General features: G+C 46.4%; 2 protein-coding genes across 2 annotated transcripts; both read right to left on the bottom strand.

Moving 5' to 3' along the window:
• Nucleotides 1–5934: 5934 nt before the first annotated feature.
• Nucleotides 5935–7280, bottom strand: LOC133891661 (momilactone A synthase-like). The gene is made up of 2 exons (XM_062332394.1): nucleotides 7043–7280; nucleotides 5935–6890 (listed from the first exon to the last, which is right to left on the bottom strand). The coding sequence occupies exons 1-2, from the start codon at nucleotides 7144–7146 to the stop codon at nucleotides 6086–6088; spliced, it is 909 nt and encodes a 302-aa protein (XP_062188378.1). The 5' UTR covers nucleotides 7147–7280; the 3' UTR covers nucleotides 5935–6085.
• An 8089-nt stretch (nucleotides 7281–15369) lies between these two features.
• LOC133891008 (borneol dehydrogenase, mitochondrial-like) lies at nucleotides 15370–17554 on the bottom strand. The gene is made up of 3 exons (XM_062331688.1): nucleotides 16722–17554; nucleotides 16465–16539; nucleotides 15370–16362 (listed from the first exon to the last, which is right to left on the bottom strand). Exons 1-3 carry the CDS (start codon nucleotides 16751–16753, stop codon nucleotides 15558–15560), a joined length of 912 nt encoding a protein of 303 aa, XP_062187672.1. The 5' UTR covers nucleotides 16754–17554; the 3' UTR covers nucleotides 15370–15557.
• Nucleotides 17555–17989: the final 435 nt, after the last annotated feature.

Below are 17989 nucleotides of genomic sequence, written 5' to 3'. Positions count from 1 at the left end.
GTGATTTTGGATGCCATCCCTGATCCAGATTAGGTAGGGCCGTGGTTGTAGATACTGTCCACGGTCCAATTTCTAGAAGGTACGGGCCGGACATACGTTTGCTTTTGAACAAATAATTTTTCCAAACTTTTTTCTATATTTTCTAGAAAAAAATTCCAAAGCTATACGTTCATTTTAGAATTTGATAGAAATAAACTTCTCTAGCCTGATCAGTGGGCGAGAAAAAAAAATCGCACACTAAATAAGCAGGAGGTTGACGTGAATATCAACCTGGATGGAGGAAGGACAACATGCACTTATCTCCTGCCCAAGTAGAGGGCGGGAAATGGCATCGGTTCCACCGGCCTCCCGGCCCTGGAAGGAAGGAAAGTGTTACTAGCAGCTCTGTATTTTTGCTCCGTACATGCAGGGCATGCATGCGCTCGCCGCGAGCATCCATCCATGTGAGCTATTTTAGCTAGGGATGGATGTGAGCTCCCTGCCAGCATCCATCCTAGGAGTGGCAACGGATCGGGTCAGAGTCGATGGAACAAGAACGTACCTAACCTGAAACCTGAATTCCCAAATCTGACTCGATCCTGGAATTATAACTGGGTGCAAAATCAACTCCGCCCTCGGTCTTGACAGGGACTCGAGACCTGACTCCTTCACGGCAACGGCGGCTCCGCTGAAATCCTCAAGTCGGACTTCATCGCCCTGGGCGTGAACATCCTCGTGGCATGGACAGGCGCCATGACCTCGACTGGATTGGAAGGTGATGTCCATCGCGCGGAGTTCAACATCCTGTCGGGGACGTCCATGGCGTGCCCGCACGCGAGCGGTGCCGCAATGTTGCTCCTGTCCGCGCACCCCGAGTGGTCGTTGACGATGATAAGCTCCGTGCTGATGACCACGACCATTATCATTGACAACCGTGCTGGACTTGTGGGCAACGAGGCCGGACCACCATGCGCTCGGCCTCGCCTTCCTGCACCGGTGCGCTGCCTCGGCCTCGCCTCTCACTCTGGCACCGCCTGCTTGTCATGTCCCGAATCCTGAAGCATATCATTAAACATAATCATGCATCGTGAGTATCATATTTATTTATTAAGCATTATTGAGCGTTTGTCATTTCTAACGGTGCTTGATAATTGCTATGTATTTTGAAAATACCCGGTGTAAAAGTTCTTTAGTTTAACCTTCTCTTATGCGTTGTGGGTGAATCCTTTTAGAAAGACTTCCTCTTGTTTTGTAATCACGTCACAAAAATTCCTCAAATTTTTGAAGCTTAAGTCACTTTGTTTGAACTAATAGAAAGGGAAGAGAAGGAATATAATTTCTGCAAAAATACTTGCCTCTCCTATACGTGAGACCCACCTAGCTGGCTGGCCCCACCACCTTCATCTTCCTCTCTTTGGGCTGCAGCAGCCCCTCCCCTCCACCTCACTCTCTCCCTCAAGTTCACTCTCTCCCTCTCCAACAGCCAAAAGCAAAAGACAACAACAATCAGGTTATGCTTTATGTATGTTTGCATGTTAATGAGTCTTATGTCGGTTTTTGGGTTAGATCCTATTTGTTATATTACCCTTCTTTAACATTGTTTATCGCTTGATCCTTTGTAACCTGAGTGCTTCATGTCACATAATGGTCTAATTTAAAAGAATGTGTTATGTTTAGCATGGTATAGATCCTCGGTAGAAGTCGAGCGGTGACTCGACCATCGTTTCCGAGCTTAGAGCTTACTTTATATCACAAAGATAATAATGATGAGGGATGGTGTAAGTTATTGAGGATGAGCTAAAATTCGGGCAGACAATAGGGATAGCTCGAGAAGAAAGTCTCAGATGCTATAGGCCCGTTTGAATCGATTAAGCGTCATCTGTTGTTACAGTTGGCTTTAGCACCTGTCCATAATTACCACGTATCTGTATATGTGACAGATGAGCCGAATACCTTATGTAGCTGTGATATTTAAGCGTGCTAGTCTTATGTGTTGTTGGCATAATAGGCTTGAAAGTGTTATCTAGTTTGCTCTGTGAGTAGTTCTAGATGACCCCTGCATGTCGAGGCGTATGTTCAAACGGTTGATGCTTATTTAGAAAAGTTTGACATGAGTACCTCTGGTGTGGACCTATGTAGTCATGCAAGTCGTATGGTATTCAAGTCATATGGGTAATAGAGTACCCTGCACAGTGTAAAACAATTCGAATTACCACGCTCTCAGTTATGAGCACGCTTCTATCCATTCGCATCAATCATAGAGTTCCAATTGTAATTGTGATGGTATGTTGAAAAATGTATGATGATACTGTTGAAGTTTTAATATGGTTCAAGTTATAATTATAGTATGGTAATGATCTAGGGATAGAAGTTTGTTTATAGTTAGGTGTAGATGTTTATATTTGAGTTAAAATTGTTCTTGCATATGAAATTCACTTAACCTTATGGTTGAGTCATTGCTAATTATTCAAATTACTTTTTCCTTAGAGTCGAACTATTTATAAGTGCATATTATGTATTAAGTCTTGCGAGTATCTTCGTACTCACGTGTTTTATTTGCTTTTCAGGTAAGAAAGATTTAGTTTTTAGCTACTTTACGCCTATTGATGTTGGCGACGGGCTAGAGTAGTATCATTCTACTCGTGTATTGTTATTTTAGAGTGGCGATCTTTTATCGTCATGTAACTTATTCTTCTGCGTAGCTACTCTAGCAAATATTCGACTTATGTATTTTGTTGTAAAGTTTAATCTACTTAAAGACTTCTAAATTAATTTAATTACTCGCTCTTTATTATATCTTGTGATGATGTGCTTGTTGTAAAGGCATGTGTTCTGATCTGGAAGTAAATACATTTCGGGACTATCAGAATGGTATTTTGGTTAATCATTATGTACATGATTATAGATAATGATCGTCCTAATGATTAGATCGTATATTATTTAGACGGTTCCTCACACAGCCCGTGTCGGAGAGTGAACTCCTGTCGCAGGGATCCCGAGAGACCCCTCTTTAGAGATTCGGCCGGGGGGATGATCCTGGAAAAGCTTGTGTGGGAAATGAGCGGGAACGGAAGTAAATGCGATGGCTGGCGGGTACACCGGGTTTTTGGACAGGTTCGGGCCGCACGGAGGCGTAACACCCTACTCCTGTATGAGTGCTATATCTATCCTTGAAGAGGAATTCTTCAAGGATATATCTGGTTCTAAGAGGAGAACTGTTTACAAAGAGCTGGAGGCTCTTATGTTCTAGCTTAACTTGAGCTGGTTCGAAAGTCTATCGATCTATCTTTCGCCTGGCTCACCGGAGGTTGTTGGCTATCTGGTCTCTTGATCGTCTTGTGATCGGGGGCGGTTGTTTTCTTGTCCTTCGACTGACCTTTTCCGCCTTTTCAGTGTTCTCCATCCTTTCCTTTTATAGGTGTGCCGACCTCGACATATCCTGAATGGGAAAGAGGGGACGCGAATGCTCAGGTGCCACGGAGAAAGGCGTAATCATTTCATCTTGGCGAAGTGACAGGGGCGGTGGAGGAAAGGCGGCGCGCATTCAACCACCAGCCGCCGCGGGAGCTTCGGGGCGCTATGAAAAGGGCCCACCGGACAGCCTCAGAGGTGCCCGGTGCGCCCACCCTGTCTTGTTCTCCTGCCAGGGCAGGGTGGCAGGCCGAACGCTTCGATTCTGGCAACGTTATCCCGAGACGCGCAGGTGAAAACGGGACGGGACCCGTGCATTTAATGGACCCACGCCCCCCTGCCAGTGCATGGCAGGGTCTGACACTGGGGCGTGGGCAGCCGAGAATGTCAGGATGTCAGAATGTCGGGCCACGCGCGCCTATTAAATGCGGCATCGGGCCCTTGACTGGATGACACCCTGACGACGGGGCCCTTCGAGTCTTTGAACGAGCTTGCGCGAACCTTCTGGGGACCGAGTCCTCGGGGGCTGCCACGTGCAGCCCCGAGCACTCTCTCCCGAGCACTTCAGTGGGACCTTCGGGGCACCGAGTCCTCGGGGGCTGCCACGTGCAGCCCCGAGCACTCTCTCCCGAGCACTTCAGTGGGACCTTCGGGGCACCGAGTCCTCGGGGGCTGCCACGTGCAGCCCCGAGCACTCTCTCCCGAGCTCTTCAGTGGGACCTTCGGGGCACCGAGTCCTCGGGGGCTGCCACGTGCAGCCCCGAGCACTCTGTCCCGAGCACTTCAGTGGGACCTTCGGGGCACCGAGTCCTCGGGGGCTGCCACGTGCAGCCCCGAGCACTCTCTCCCGAGCACTTCAGTGGGACCTTCGGGGCACCGAGTCCTCGGGGGCTGCCACGTGCAGCCCCGAGCACTCTCTCCCAGGACTCTGTTTCTACCTATCTTGCAGGGTGGTGATATGTGGTGGACGGCCGGTCTGGCCTCGGGACTTAGGGACCCCTGGTTCTAAATACACCGACAGCCCGCCTCGGCTTTGGCCTTGCACGTTGCCTACGCGCGGATCCAGAGGTGGCGGCGAGGGTGACACGGATTCGGTGACGCACGGACAGGCTGGTAGAGGGAGGGTCGGCCTGGAGCAAGCGAACATGACGAGGAGGAGGCTAGCTCGGGGTGGTGGAGGGGGAAAGCGCACCGTCCAATAGATCTAGTTTAACCTGACGTGTGAGTTGTGACGGTAAGACGGATTGAAGATAGAGACACAGACTTAAAGGTGAGGCACTCGGTTTTCGATCCACAGGTGCCCCATAGGTGTACTATTAGACTCAAACCTTGACCTAAACCCAGACCAGACTCAAATCGAGACCCGACTCGATAGCTGTACAGGGTAGATTCTACACCGAACTCGCCCCATTGAGTCTAAAAATTGTGGGCTCCAACCTGATTCGGCTTCACCCCTAATCCATGCATGTGAAGTGTTGCCAGCACTGCATGCATGTGAGGTAGCGTGGTCAATGAAGTTGTTGCCAGCTGAGCATGGTATGCCGTGGTTCTCACCCTCTGATTGGATGAGAGGATGACCCATCCAATCAATGGGATCCGGGTTCTCTTTATTGAAAGAGTCAATACAGAAGATCTACATTCCTCTATATTAATGAGAATCTATGAAAAATCTTGTTCGTCCGACCCATCACTATATGATTACAGTATAGTACTTGATTAATGAATATAAGAATACCTCTAGACTCATTACACTGTGCAAATAGTGATTCTCTGTACATTATTAATTAAGGATGCGGATCCCAGTCAAGGGCGATTTTCATTTTTATTTCTAGCCAACTGAACAAGTTGAAGAAATCTATTTCTGTTAAATTCCAAAACTGCCATATAGTTTTGTATTTTTTTAAAAAAAATATAAAAAAAATTCCATTGTTCTGAACCGGGCCTACGGAATGCACAATACACTTGCAGATGGCGTGTTCCGATAAAAAAGATGAGTTAGAGATTCTGCAAAAGAAATTCTTGCTTTTTGGACCCTGTGAAGTCCTAAAAGTATTTAATGTCAACGTCGATCCAACGGTACCTAGAACGATAAATAAACGATAGATGGTGTATATTTTATTACATTTCGTATATTTCTAGCATCGTGAACACCGGCCATTCTCGTTGGGAGTTTGATTTGGAGGTTCTTCGTCGCCAACTTTAAATGAGATTTTGGGGGAGACATGTCGGTTCGACAAAGGAGGTGGGTGTGGAGACAGTGAGGCGGTGGGTAGCTGTTAGCCGTGGGCGGCGGAGTGAGGCAGTGGGTAGCCGTTAGGTGTGAGCGGCGGAGGATAGTTGAGGGTTAAGGTGGACGGGGAAATCTGAACTAATCAGGTTAGTGTGGCAAGTATGTCGGATACAAATTTGATAATAGAAATACCGTTAGAAATGATTAGAGACAAGTAGGAGATGGAGGCTCGATAAGCAGGATAGACGATAGTTAGAACACAACTGTAAAACATAGGATGCTTGTCACTAAATAAAAAAGAAAAAACAGGTGTATGAAAAAAAGAAGCAACGCCCATATTTTATTACAAGAAGTCATTATCACAGAGTTCAGCAACGCGTTGCACAACTAAACTTTGTACTATTCCATGCGATACAATGCAAGTTATTCCGGAAAGATGCCACAAAATTCATTGATGTGGACTCCTCAGCATGATGGCGCCGGCATGTTCGGCGCTTTGCTCACCGTGAACCCGCCATCGACGACGAGGTTGTGCCCGTTCACGTACTTGGCCTCATCGGAAGCTAAGTACAGCGCCGCCTTCGCCACATCCTCCGCCTCCAGCACCGGTCCGTCCATCTCGTTCATGTCCCTCTCGATGATCCGCCTACGCTCCTCGGCACTCATCTCGGGGAACCACTGGGCCATGGCGCCCATCACCAGCGGCGTCGGGATGTAGTTGGGCGAGATGGCGTTCACGCGCACGCCGGAGCGCGCCATCTCTCCAGCCACGGTGCGGACAAGGCCGAGGATCGCCGCCTTCGAGATGCCGTACGGCGTTATGGCCACGCCTCCAATCACACCGGCGGTGCTGGCCGTGCAGATGATGCTGCCGCTGCGGCGCGGGACCATGACGCGCGCAGCGTGCTTGACCCCCGCGACCACTGCCCGGGCGTTGGTCGCCATGACGCGATCGAAGTCGTCCAGGTCCAGGGAGGCCAGCGGGACCGGTGCCACGTTGCCCCCGATCCCGGCGTTGTTGAAGACAACGTCGAGGCGCCCGTGCCGCTCGACGGCGAGGTCAACGGCAGCGGCGACCTGCGCCTCGTCGGTGACGTCGCAGCGGGTGTAGCACGCGGCGTCTGGGCCGAGCTCCGCGGCGACGGAGCGGCCGAGGTCGTCCTGCACGTCGGCGATGATGACCCTCGCGCCGTTCCTGACAAATTCGGCGGCGGTCGCCTTGCCGATGCCGCTGGCACCCCCGGTGATGACGGCCACCTTTCCCGCCAGCCTACAAACCAATTCCGCAACCAAGGTAAGGCTCCTCCGTGAGCCGGAAGCAACAAGCAAGTAAACACAATAACACAAGCAGCGAACGGAAAGAGTTCTAGGAGCGAGCAGTTAACAGAAAGAGTTCCAGGAGCGAGACGAGATCACAAGAACCTCTGAGAATCTGAAGCTGCAGAGAAGTGGTTGACGAAGGCAGACAAGCAGGCTGGCTCCGCTCGGCTCTTCCCCGTGAGAACACGCTGCATAGCTCGGAACATCCTGCTGCCGTGATGTGCTTCACCCTGAGCAGCAGCAGGAGGAGGCAGCTGCAGCTCTTAAGAAAGGCGTCACGCCGGTCGGTTCAGATGGACCCTTCATCTGTCGCTACGGACGCCAATGGAGAATTTATGCATAGAGTGGTATTCCATTTACTATTCCGCCCCATATAAAATCAAGACGACTTATATGTCATTCTCAACAATCATTACTACTTTTTAAAAATTACAACTAAACAATTATCCTAGAATTTATGTGACGGATGCCCGTAACCGCAATCAACGTCCCACCTGGTCCATCCAAAATGCCCAATCACATCACCTTTGTTAGAACAAGAAATGTGTCATGTGTGGTCGTTATGGAATTCATGTGATCCGCAGTGCGTCACCTCTGCGTCACATGGGCCCTCCTATACCTGTGTGTCTATGCCGCGCTCATTTTCTGTTGTATAGAGCATAAAAAAAATTAAGTTCACTAATTTTGAACATCTTAATATATTTTTTGAATTTATCAAATTTAACACATTCACTTAATTATAGGGAAAGCTATAGTAATTTCATGCATGCACATAATTTTAACATATAGATGATAGTAATACGAACATAAAAAAAAATTTGTTTCATATTTTTTGAGTTATATATATTTTTTTTTTGCATTTTAGATTATTTTAGCCGATTTATCAGTATAACTAATATTACTTTTCACATTTTTTAGAATTTCCTAAAAATAAAAATTATATTATACATATATGCATGCATATATATATGTATATATATACACACATACACATGAGCGACTCTATGGCTGCAATAGCTACAGTAACTACCCTGGAGCGGGTACGTTATAGATAAGGCTGTGTTTGGTGGAAGTATTAGGCTCGTTAGGATAAGAATGGTCAGGATAAGTGTTGTCTACGCGTTCTGATGCCTGAATCTTCGATTGTCCGTATATCTGGTACAGATTTTAAACATATTCTATTCGGTCGCACTGCACCTCGTCCACCACTGAGTCATTCTGTATGAACGTACTCGAAATTTTCCCTATATCAAACCATTGAATTTCTGTTGCTAAAAAATTATAGAATTTTTTTACGTGTTTTATAATTTATGTGAAATTTATTTTAATTGGATTCATATAAAAAATCTGTGGAGACTTAAAACTAAAATTCTAAAAAAATACTAATTTTATAACTTCTAACTATTACTGGAGCCTCAAATAAATTTCTAAAAATCTGAAAAAATTACTGATATTCTTTTTATATGAAAGACCAATTTCTAAAATTATTTTCATCCTAAGTTATATGATGAAAAAATAAGTTCCTTTATAATACTCTATTTATATGAATTTTATCATCCTATACAACCCATCCAAAATCAACATATTCAGCCAACCAAACATAATCTTATACCAAGTCGTCTCATTCTATACAACCAACAAAGCATGTTATCATAACATCACATACATCTAACCTAACAACCTACTTATACTACTTCATTTAGAACCATCCGTCCAGTCACATCCCATTCAGGATGATTACATCTTTTTCAACTTTGTTCAACCAACCAAACTCTATCTAAAAGAGTCATAGCCCAAAAATGCCATGTAATATTTTTTTCTTTTTCTTTTTTCTAATCCTATCACTACTTTGTTGTTTTTCATTGATTTTGATTTTGCGTCTTTTCTATACATTCAATATTTTGAAAGACTTGATTCAACATTTTACAAAATCTAGTTCAATATTTTTATAAAAAATTAGTTCAATATTTTGTGTGAAAATTGTATATTGAAAATGTTGAATTAGTATACTGCAATTGTTGGATTTTTAAAAAATAAAATATAATCATATTGGATCTCATTTTGTTGCATTAATTCTTAAAAAACATGGTTTAAACAGATTCGAAAATAGACTAACAGTTTGACAGAAAAATGCATTTTAAATTTAAGATTTTCATACTAATTAACTACCCACCACAAACCGTAGGCTGACACGTGTCCCCCAACCGGCGCCCGAATGCACCTGCTCCGCACCAGAACCTCCATAGATCGCAGTCGTTCACTAGCGGGCACACAACTCTTAAAGTGCGCTATCGGAAGCATCGGGTAGCACGCCCTACGTATAGGAAATCCGGGCGCTCCACTACACTTGGCATTTTCTTAGGCCGGCTCGAGGAAAAGCCCAGTTCTTGTTAGATCGAGTATTGCTACTAGTATTGGACCAAGAAAATTAGGCTAACCTAATACTCATTGTAAATATAAATCGTTTTAGCCTTATATATAAGGATTAAAAAATTAGATCAAATGATCTTGTTGTACTTTATTTATTTTGTATTGGAAAAGATAACTCATTCATTTGTGAGAGTGATATCATTTATTAAACAAATACAAGAATGGAACAAAAGAGAAAAAAAAATGTATAGATGTTCGAGAATGATTTATATTTAGAGAATAATTGAGGATGCTAAAATAACCTACATTTACAATTAGAGGGAGTAATTCAGACTAGCCAGGCCATTGAAAAGAATAAAATTATTTCGAGCATGGCTTGTGCTAGGCACGATGCATCCCAACCGCCGCCCAAGTCCACCCATGGCTTGATCATAATTTGCTACTTGTGATCATGGTTATGTAATGATGCTTGTTGGCTGATCACAAGTGGCAAAATAGTCTTATATGTCCAACCCTCATCTCTCGAAAAATTCCTCCTTAAATCTCAACTTTCTCTCTATTCTGTCACAGTTCCAGGTGCCGGAATGTCCGGTGTTCACCGGAGTATCCAGTACCTGATACTGTTCATGTATTTGCTGTTTCCTGTCCAGACTCCAGTTCCTGGAAAGTCCGGTCTTCACCGGAGTATCCGGTAAAGTATCAGGTCCGGAGTCTCCGTTCTATACTGGAGTCTCCGGGCTCTCCAAATTCTTATATCCCCTCTCTACCCGAACAATTATTCTTTTTCCTCTAACACATCTTTTCTCAACCTCTCTCCTCTCAAGTGATCCCCTCCAGCGATTTTCAAGAGCAACCAAGGAGTTTCATCATCTCTCGTTATTTCTCACTCGATTCCAAGGTCGGAAACTCCGGACATCCCTATTCATCAAATCACTGGAGTATTTTTGCCCTAAAAGGTACTTTTTCAAAAAATCTCCCGATAAATCTCCCGATGTCCTTCTCTAGGATCAATTTCCTTTGGTAGAGTAGCTCTGTATACATCTTAGAACTTATTCCTTCAACTGTTTCATCTTTTATTGGTCGAATCTCACAAAACCCTAAGATTTTGGGTCAGGCTCGGGCTGACCGGAGTTCCGAACACCGGATACTCCGGCATCTATCAGTTTTTCAGAATCAGCCCTTTCGTCAAGCTTATCTCGCGACTTCTTAAATCATTATTTCTCATATATCTCAGGAATCTCGATATGGCGGGAGATAGATATGTGAAAGATCACACATTTGAGAGAAAGAAGAAACAAAGGAGTGATCCTTGTGCACAAGAACAAAGTGCACCGGCACAATCTGAGGATAGTGGCAGCGGACATGCAAGTGGTGAACGAGTTCGGAAGGTGGTAAAGAAAGTAAAATCACCTCAAGCCACTGGATGAGGCATTCGTATTGAAGAAGAGACTTTTGTTGAAGGATTGCAAAGAACAAGTGTTGGTCTAGGCAGGACCAAAAATCAAGCTGTCAGAGGTCGAGAAAGTGGACGTGGAAGGGGATTAGCTCCTGGGATAGTAGGTAGAGGTAGAGAAAGCATGCCTTCTCGAGAAGAGAGAGGCAAATGTATTGCTATGGGGAGCAGCTCTGAGTCTCCTGATACAGTTGAAGAAGAGCATGAAGAGGAGCAAGAGGAAGATAATGTGATAGGGCCTCTGAAACTTCATAGACCTCTCAAAACAGCTTCACCTTTTGATACTCCGAAGCAGACGGTCAACTACATGAAGCATGTTTCAAAGGTGAACATTGAGAGGCACACAAATCCTTTTGATTATGAGAAGAACATCACGAACTACCATTTTTTGAATGATTTTCAAGCGGACTTCTACAAGACGGTCATTCTCACCAAGAAAAAGCCTATAACCCATATGCAATGGATAGATTGGGACTATATGACACAGAAGAATGATTCTGTGTTCAATGAGGTTATAGCTGCATGTGAGCACAAGAAGGTGAAGAATATCATGGTTTTCAAATATGATTGGTGCGAAGAAGTCATCGCACAATTCTATGCTACAGTCTGGTTCGATGGTTCAGAAAACCCCTTCATGCATTGGATGACTGAAGGCAAGCAGTACAAAGTGAGCTTCAGAGGTTTTGCTCACCATTTTCGATTTGATACTCGTGATACCCATAAGGATCAGATTCACAACGAGCATCAACTCGCTTTGGAAGAGCTAGGCTTTATGTATCTCAATCATGGAAGAGTTGAGTTTAGAAAAGTCACCGGTATGAGACCTTTCTACAGATGTTTGAACTCACTATTTCGACTAACATTGGCATCCAAAAGCGGAGATGCAACCACAATGCAGAGTATCTCAAGGAACCTTCTCGCCGCTATGTCCAATGATCATGCACCTTTTAGCGTTGCATATTTTCTGTGGGAAGAAATAGTCTTCACTTCAAAATCACATGTCAAGAGTTGTGGGTACGCTCCTTACATCATGTCAATCATCGAGCGTGTATCCAAGAAAACTTTTGTGAAAGAGATAAAACACGAGCCATATCGGATGAGGCCTCTGAATATCAAAGCTCCATCTCCTTCGCCATCTCCTCCTCGTGTCCTCCCGAGCACAAGGAAAATTGCCTCAAGACGTGCTCCTCCACGAGGATCATCTTTTATAAAGAGAGCTCTTAAGGCCATTTTTAATGTGTGTACTCATAATGCCACTCAGATTAAAGAGCAGAATGTCCGACTGAAGAAGATGGAAAAGCGTCAAAAGGCATTGTATGCCTCAAAGAACCTTCAGCCGCCTTGCTCTCCTATTGCTTCAGACGAAGCAGAGAGTGCACCCATTGAATTTGAGAATTTGTGGGCTTGGTATGATGAAGCCCAAGCGGCTGCTGAGAGCTCTCAAGCACAATAAGACGATGATTCCTCCGATGCCGAAGACGTCCCTGCAGCGAGCTCCTCTCACGATGGCAACAACAATGGAAGTGGGGATGACGACGACGGAGATGATATCTATGAAGAAAGCAGCGATTAGTCCCTCTCCTCTTTTTGGTGCTTGATGCCAAAGGGGGAGAGATGTCAATTTCTTAGTTTCCCTCCTTTTTAGCTTTGAACTCTTATCTTTTCATCGCAGTTGGATATTGAGACTTATCTATTATTTGTAATGAACTATGTGGTTTGTTTAAAATTTGTAAGACTTTTCATGTTAGTGTGATGCTTTTTGTGCCTTATTTATTAGATTGAGTGTGATATATATCTTATCATATGCATCTTGAATACCCCTATTTACTCAATCTTGCATCCCACGGATCCTAGGATATAGGGGGAGCTCTTGCAAAATTCTCTCTTAAATATGTGCATTTGAGCTCAACTCGATTTTCAATCAATGCACACATTTAGCGGGAGCTCGCTATATCTTTTAGAATTCAAAATCTTTTTTCAGCTATTTTTTGTAAGCTTTAATCGTGTTGTCATCAATCACCAAAAATGGGGAGATTAAAAGTGCATCTAGGCCCCCTAAGTGGGTTTTAGCTTATTGATGATAAAACGATTAAGGAACTAATATGTTTATCGAAGCTATGAACAGGTCTTAGTCTCAATTGTGAAGACTCACGATGATTGACGCCCCTCGAAAAGAAAAGAGAAACAATGTGTAGTACTCAATAGGATTTAAATTGTTCTATCTTTGATATTGAGTCTAGGCTAGCCGTACTATTAAGAGGGTTGCATTTGTTAGCTTTCATGGTGTCTCAATGCTCAAAATAATCTTTTAGAACCAACAGTTGAGAGACACATTCACTCACGGACACCGGAAAATTTTGGCAGAGTTTGCTGAGTCCGGAGTCTCCGGTGTTCACTGGATACTCCGGTCCTCAGTGTTTAGGCCGGAGTCTCCGAGAAAGACTCCGCCAGAAGAGCCTCAGTTCCGAATATTTTTAATTGTCGCTCGGTTAAGCATTTATTTTTTGATAGAAAAAGGCCGGAGTCTCCGATGTTCACCGGATACTCCGGTAGGAAAATGTTTTTGGCCGGAGTCTCCGAGAGAGACTCCGCCAAGGGTCGCTCGGTTAGTATTTATTTTAAAAGGCCGGAGTCTCCGGTGTTCACCGGATACTCCGGTACCTGGGGAGGCTGGAGAGTCCGGCAAGTCTTCGGACTTTCTCTCTTTGGTAACCTAGTCTAGGCCAGAGACTCCGGTATTCTCCGGAGACTCCGGCAGTTTAACAGAACCGTAACGGCTAGTTCTGACGCCGTTTTGGATTTCAGGCCAGAGACTCCGGTGTTCACCGGATACTGGTAGGTATGTCAGAACAGTAACGGCTAGTTTTTTAGATTGAGCTATATATACTCCAACACCCCCAAGCATTAAAGGCTTGCTGTTGCTGCTGAGCTCTACCTTCATAAAGCCTCCTAAGAGTATTTAAAAAGCCCTCCAAACATCTTTAGTGCCTAGTTTTGCGCCAAATTCGAGAGCTTGTATTTGGAGTGAAGTTGAGTCAATTGAGCATTAAGTTCATCATCGAGTATACATTGTGATCATTTCTCTTGGAGCCTTGTATAGTTGGCATGTTTTCATCGATTATGGATGTATTCCTTCCATACCACTGAAAATCTTCAAACTCCTTCATTGTGTCACTTACTTGAATTCTTTAGCTGATGTCTCCTCAAGGAGCCGTGGGTCTGTTCAAGCTTATAGATCCTTGAGTAGAAAACTGCCGAGCATTACTTTGTATCTAGATTGGGAAATAATGAAAGACATGTACTGTATGCTTTGCAGAAAGGGTTTTTTCTTTCTTGGAAGCATACCATCCAAGCCGAGAATGTATCAGCTGCTACAACCTCTGTGTGCTGCTGTGCTACCAACAATGATCAAGCATCCACTAGTAGATAATATGATGCACACAATGAGAAATAAAAAGGAGAAGTTTCAGTGGACAATAGCTCATTTTCTTTTTCTCCCTTTTATTTTAAGACTTCCTGTTTCATCATATTCGTCATTTTTGTTCTCAATATGTGGACTGAGTTTAGACATGAAATTTTGTGTCAATGCTTTTCATGATCATCTGAACCCAAATGGGTGGTAGCACAGGATACATTCTCCAAAGGCAATGAATAATTTTAGATGATGTGGGTTGTGAATTAGTTACCTTCATATTGTATCTTTATTTTTCACCATGTTTATACAAGTATCTAAATGAGTGGTGTTTTGTCAATCTGTGCTTTGCATATGTCTAGCATTTTGAACTCACATTTTCATTTTATCTGTAAGAATTTAAAAATTCTGATCTCATGTATTTTTTATTCCGTTGCAACGCACCGCTCCCCTAGAGACAAAAACTTTTCTCTCTAATTTTCCTTCCTCTAAACAATAACATCATCTAGTTTCCCTGTCGGTGTCATACGGCCACACATTTCTCATGTGCTAAACAGGGTGGGTACTTGCTACCTCTAACAGAGTTGATGGTTTTTGTCACGAGCCATTTTACACTCCTTAGAAAAGGTACATATCGAAAAATTCTATGCATGTTTGGTTGTAACTTAACCCTGTCACAACTATATTACGCAAATTGTAGCATACCACAAAAAGTTCGACCAAGAAATCAAGCGCCACAAACTTAGCAAAATTTGGCAAGAAATAGGGTATATTTGGTTGTTGCCTAACCTTGTCGTAACGGAAGTTTGATAAAATATGGCATGCCAAAAAAGTGTAGCGAATAAAATTGGCGTCGTAATTGCAGCAAAGTTATGAAAAGAAATGTGCATGTGACATGTGGGCTGTGGGGCTAAGAAATTATGACAGTGAATCAAACACATGACTAAAAAATTATGGTGTAACCAAAATTTGATATGGCAATGTTTGGTAGAGAACCAAACAGACCCTGAGTCTGTGCAGGGGCGGAGCTAATATCTCAGTACCTTTGTAGAAACCATGAAACAGCTCCGTGCCATTTGGCCCATTTGTGTGAAGTAGTTCATCGTTCTGGCATATACAAATAGGAGATAAATTGAAATAGTTAAGGGCAAAAGAGCGAGAAATATTTATATACGCACGTCTCATACTTTGAAATAAGATTGAAAAGCTAATAATAATCTATAAAACGGACCAGTGTAAGATATTGCAATTTCATGACGAGAAACCGTCGTTCAAAGGCCGAAGAACTAACTGACGAATGATGTGTTTGTTCAGCGCAAAACAATGCACCGAACTTATTCAAACCGAAAGCATCATGCATCCATTCGCTGATTCGCTACTGCTCACTGTGCAGGTGCCGGCATGTTCGGCGCCTTCCCCACCGTGAAGCCGCCGTCGACGACGAGGTTGTGCCCGTTCACGTACTTGGACTCGTCGGACGCCAGGTACAGCGCCGCCCTCGCAATGTCCTCCGGCTCGAGCACCACCCCTTCCATCTCGTTGATGTTCTTCTCCACGATCCGCTTGTGCTCCTCGGCGCACGATCCCGGGTACCACTCCTCCAAGATGCGCATCACCAGCGGCGTCGGGATGTAGTTGGGCGAGATGGCGTTGACGCGCACGCCGGAGCGCGCCAGCTCCCCGGCCACGGCGCGCACGATGCCGACGACGGCCGCCTTGGAGACGCTGTACGGGTGGGGCGTCACGCTGCCGAGCACGCCCGCGATGCTGGCCATGCAGATGATGCTGCCGCTTCGTCGCGGCACCATGACGCGCGCCGCGTGCTTGACCCCGGCCATCACGCCCCGCGCGTTGATCGCCATGACGCGGTCGAAGTCGGCGAGGTCGAGCGCGCCGAGCGGGGGCCGCGCCAGGGAGCCCACGACGCCGGCGTTGTTTAGGATGACGTCAAGCTTCCCGTGGCGCGCGACCGCGAGGTCCACGGCCGCGGCGACCTGCGCCTCGTCGGTGACGTCGCAGCGCGTGTAGCACGCGGCGTCCGCGCCGAGCTCCTCGGCGACCGCGCGGCCGAGGTCGCCCTGCACGTCCGCGAGCACGACCTTCGCGCCGTTCCTGACGAACTCGGCGGCCGTCGCCTTCCCGATGCCGCTGGAGGCGCCGGTGATGACCGCCACCTTCCTGGCCAACCTACGAACCGAACAGACAGCGCATTTCGATCAGTTAGTCGCGGCGCATGAGCAACCAAAAGAGAGCTAAGGGAGCACAAGCTAGAGCGCGCGGGATTAGAACCTCTGAGAGTGTGAGGCCGTGGAGAAGTGGTTGACGACGCCGGGCAAGAATGGCCAAGCTCGGCTCTTTCCCTGCCTGCAGGACACACAGACAACACATTTCGACATTTGTGCTTGCTCGATCTTAAGTCCTAATCAATCCAAGAACGAAAAAGAAGCACTTGTGTGCTTCTTCTTGACCAATCCAGGAACAAAACGAAGCTGGGGCAGGGTAATTAGCCACGCTGCGTTGCATGCATCTTCAGATCATACGCATACCTGAGGACGTGCTGCACTGCTCGGAAGAACATCTTGAAGCAACCAGCTGTTCTGAAAAGTGCTGTGCTGACTGCTGATCGATCTGTGAGTCGGCGCCCGGCCCTAGAGAAGCCCGCTAGCTTTAATAAGTTAGGCGTATCCGGTATTTGTGGATCCCTGTCAGTCCGGCCCTGTAGAGCTGACCAGGCATTAGATTATCCATAATGTGATTAACCAATAATGTGGCGTGGCGCATGCTCCTACGTGCTTGCTGCACGAGCCAGCTGGGCTGATACGTGCTTTCCAATTCTTTTTTAGTAAATTTTACAAAACTATAATTATTTACACCTAACCATCGTAAAACTATCACTTTTGAAACGGCGACAACATGTGAGGTGAAGCTGCGTGGCCAGAGGGGCGGCGACGCTGCGCGGCAGCCCACGTAGCAGCTCGGTCAGCCGAGCAGCGCGACGGCGGTTGGGACGGCGGCCGAGGAGAGGGGAGCGGAGGGAGGTGGTGGCTGGCAGTGCGAGAGGAAACGGCTGGAGGGAGACGACGGCTCGGCAGCGCGTGGGCAGCGGCGACGAGCGACCAGCGGTGCGGGCCGGTGCGTCGGTGAGGCTCGCGGGCAGTGCTGCGGGGGTGGACGGCGTGAGCACGCAGTGCGCGGACGGTGCGCCGGCTCGGTGCACGGTGTGCACACGGGCGGCGGGCAGGTGGGTTGGGCGGCGCAGCTGCGCAGACCAGCGGCGCGAGGTGGCCGTGCGCGGGCGGTGGGCCAGGGAGGAGAGAGCTCCCGGTGGCAACAGGCTCAGCCGAGCAGGAGAGAGGGAAGATGAGCTCACCGTGGGGTTGAGCGAGCACAGCAAGGGGGAGCACGACAGCGCAGGGTAGCTCGGCGCGACGTCGGGAGGACGTGTGGTGGCGCGCACGGCAGTAGCACGCACGGCGACGGCGCGGCTCAATGGCAGCGCAAACGATGTTGTCGTGAGCCGGCAGCACGGTGGAGCCGCTATGCTTGTGTGCGTGTGTGGTGCATGCTCGGAGAGGAGCAGCGAGCAAGAGAGGAGAGCTGAGGAGGGTGCCGGTGCTGCTGTGCTGTGCGTGTGCTCGTTTGTATGTATGCATGTATGTGTTTATGTATGCTTGTGTGTGTGTGAGAGAGAGAGGAGCAAGGGAAGGTGCTGCTTGCTGGTGAAGCTTGAGAGGAGAAGTGAAAAGATCAGATAGAGGAGGCATGGGGAGGAGCAGGGCATGGGTTGATGGTTAGTGCAGATGAGAGAGAGAGA

This window comes from Phragmites australis, chromosome 14 (genome assembly GCF_958298935.1).
Source record: "Phragmites australis chromosome 14, lpPhrAust1.1, whole genome shotgun sequence".
NCBI lineage: Eukaryota > Viridiplantae > Streptophyta > Magnoliopsida > Poales > Poaceae > Phragmites > Phragmites australis.
Note: the sequence above shows the minus strand (reverse complement) of the source record. Positions and strands in the feature narration are given on the sequence as shown.

What these genes read in the sequence shown, in the direction of transcription:
- LOC133891661 (XM_062332394.1), bottom strand. Translation starts at nt 7,146, where the DNA reads ATGTTCCGAGCTATGCAGCGTGTTCTCACGGGGAAGAGCCGAGCGGAG. An exon ending in GCAGCTTCAGATTCTCAGAG is followed by an intron (nt 6,891 to 7,042) that starts GTTCTTGTGATC and finishes ATTGGTTTGTAG; the next exon opens with GCTGGCGGGAAAGGTGGCCG.
- LOC133891008 (XM_062331688.1), bottom strand. Translation starts at nt 16,753, where the DNA reads ATGTTCTTCCGAGCAGTGCAGCACGTCCTCAG. An exon ending in GCAGTGCAGCACGTCCTCAG is followed by an intron (nt 16,540 to 16,721) that starts GTATGCGTATGA and finishes TGTGTCCTGCAG; the next exon opens with GCAGGGAAAGAGCCGAGCTT. An exon ending in ACGGCCTCACACTCTCAGAG is followed by an intron (nt 16,363 to 16,464) that starts GTTCTAATCCCG and finishes TTCGGTTCGTAG; the next exon opens with GTTGGCCAGGAAGGTGGCGG.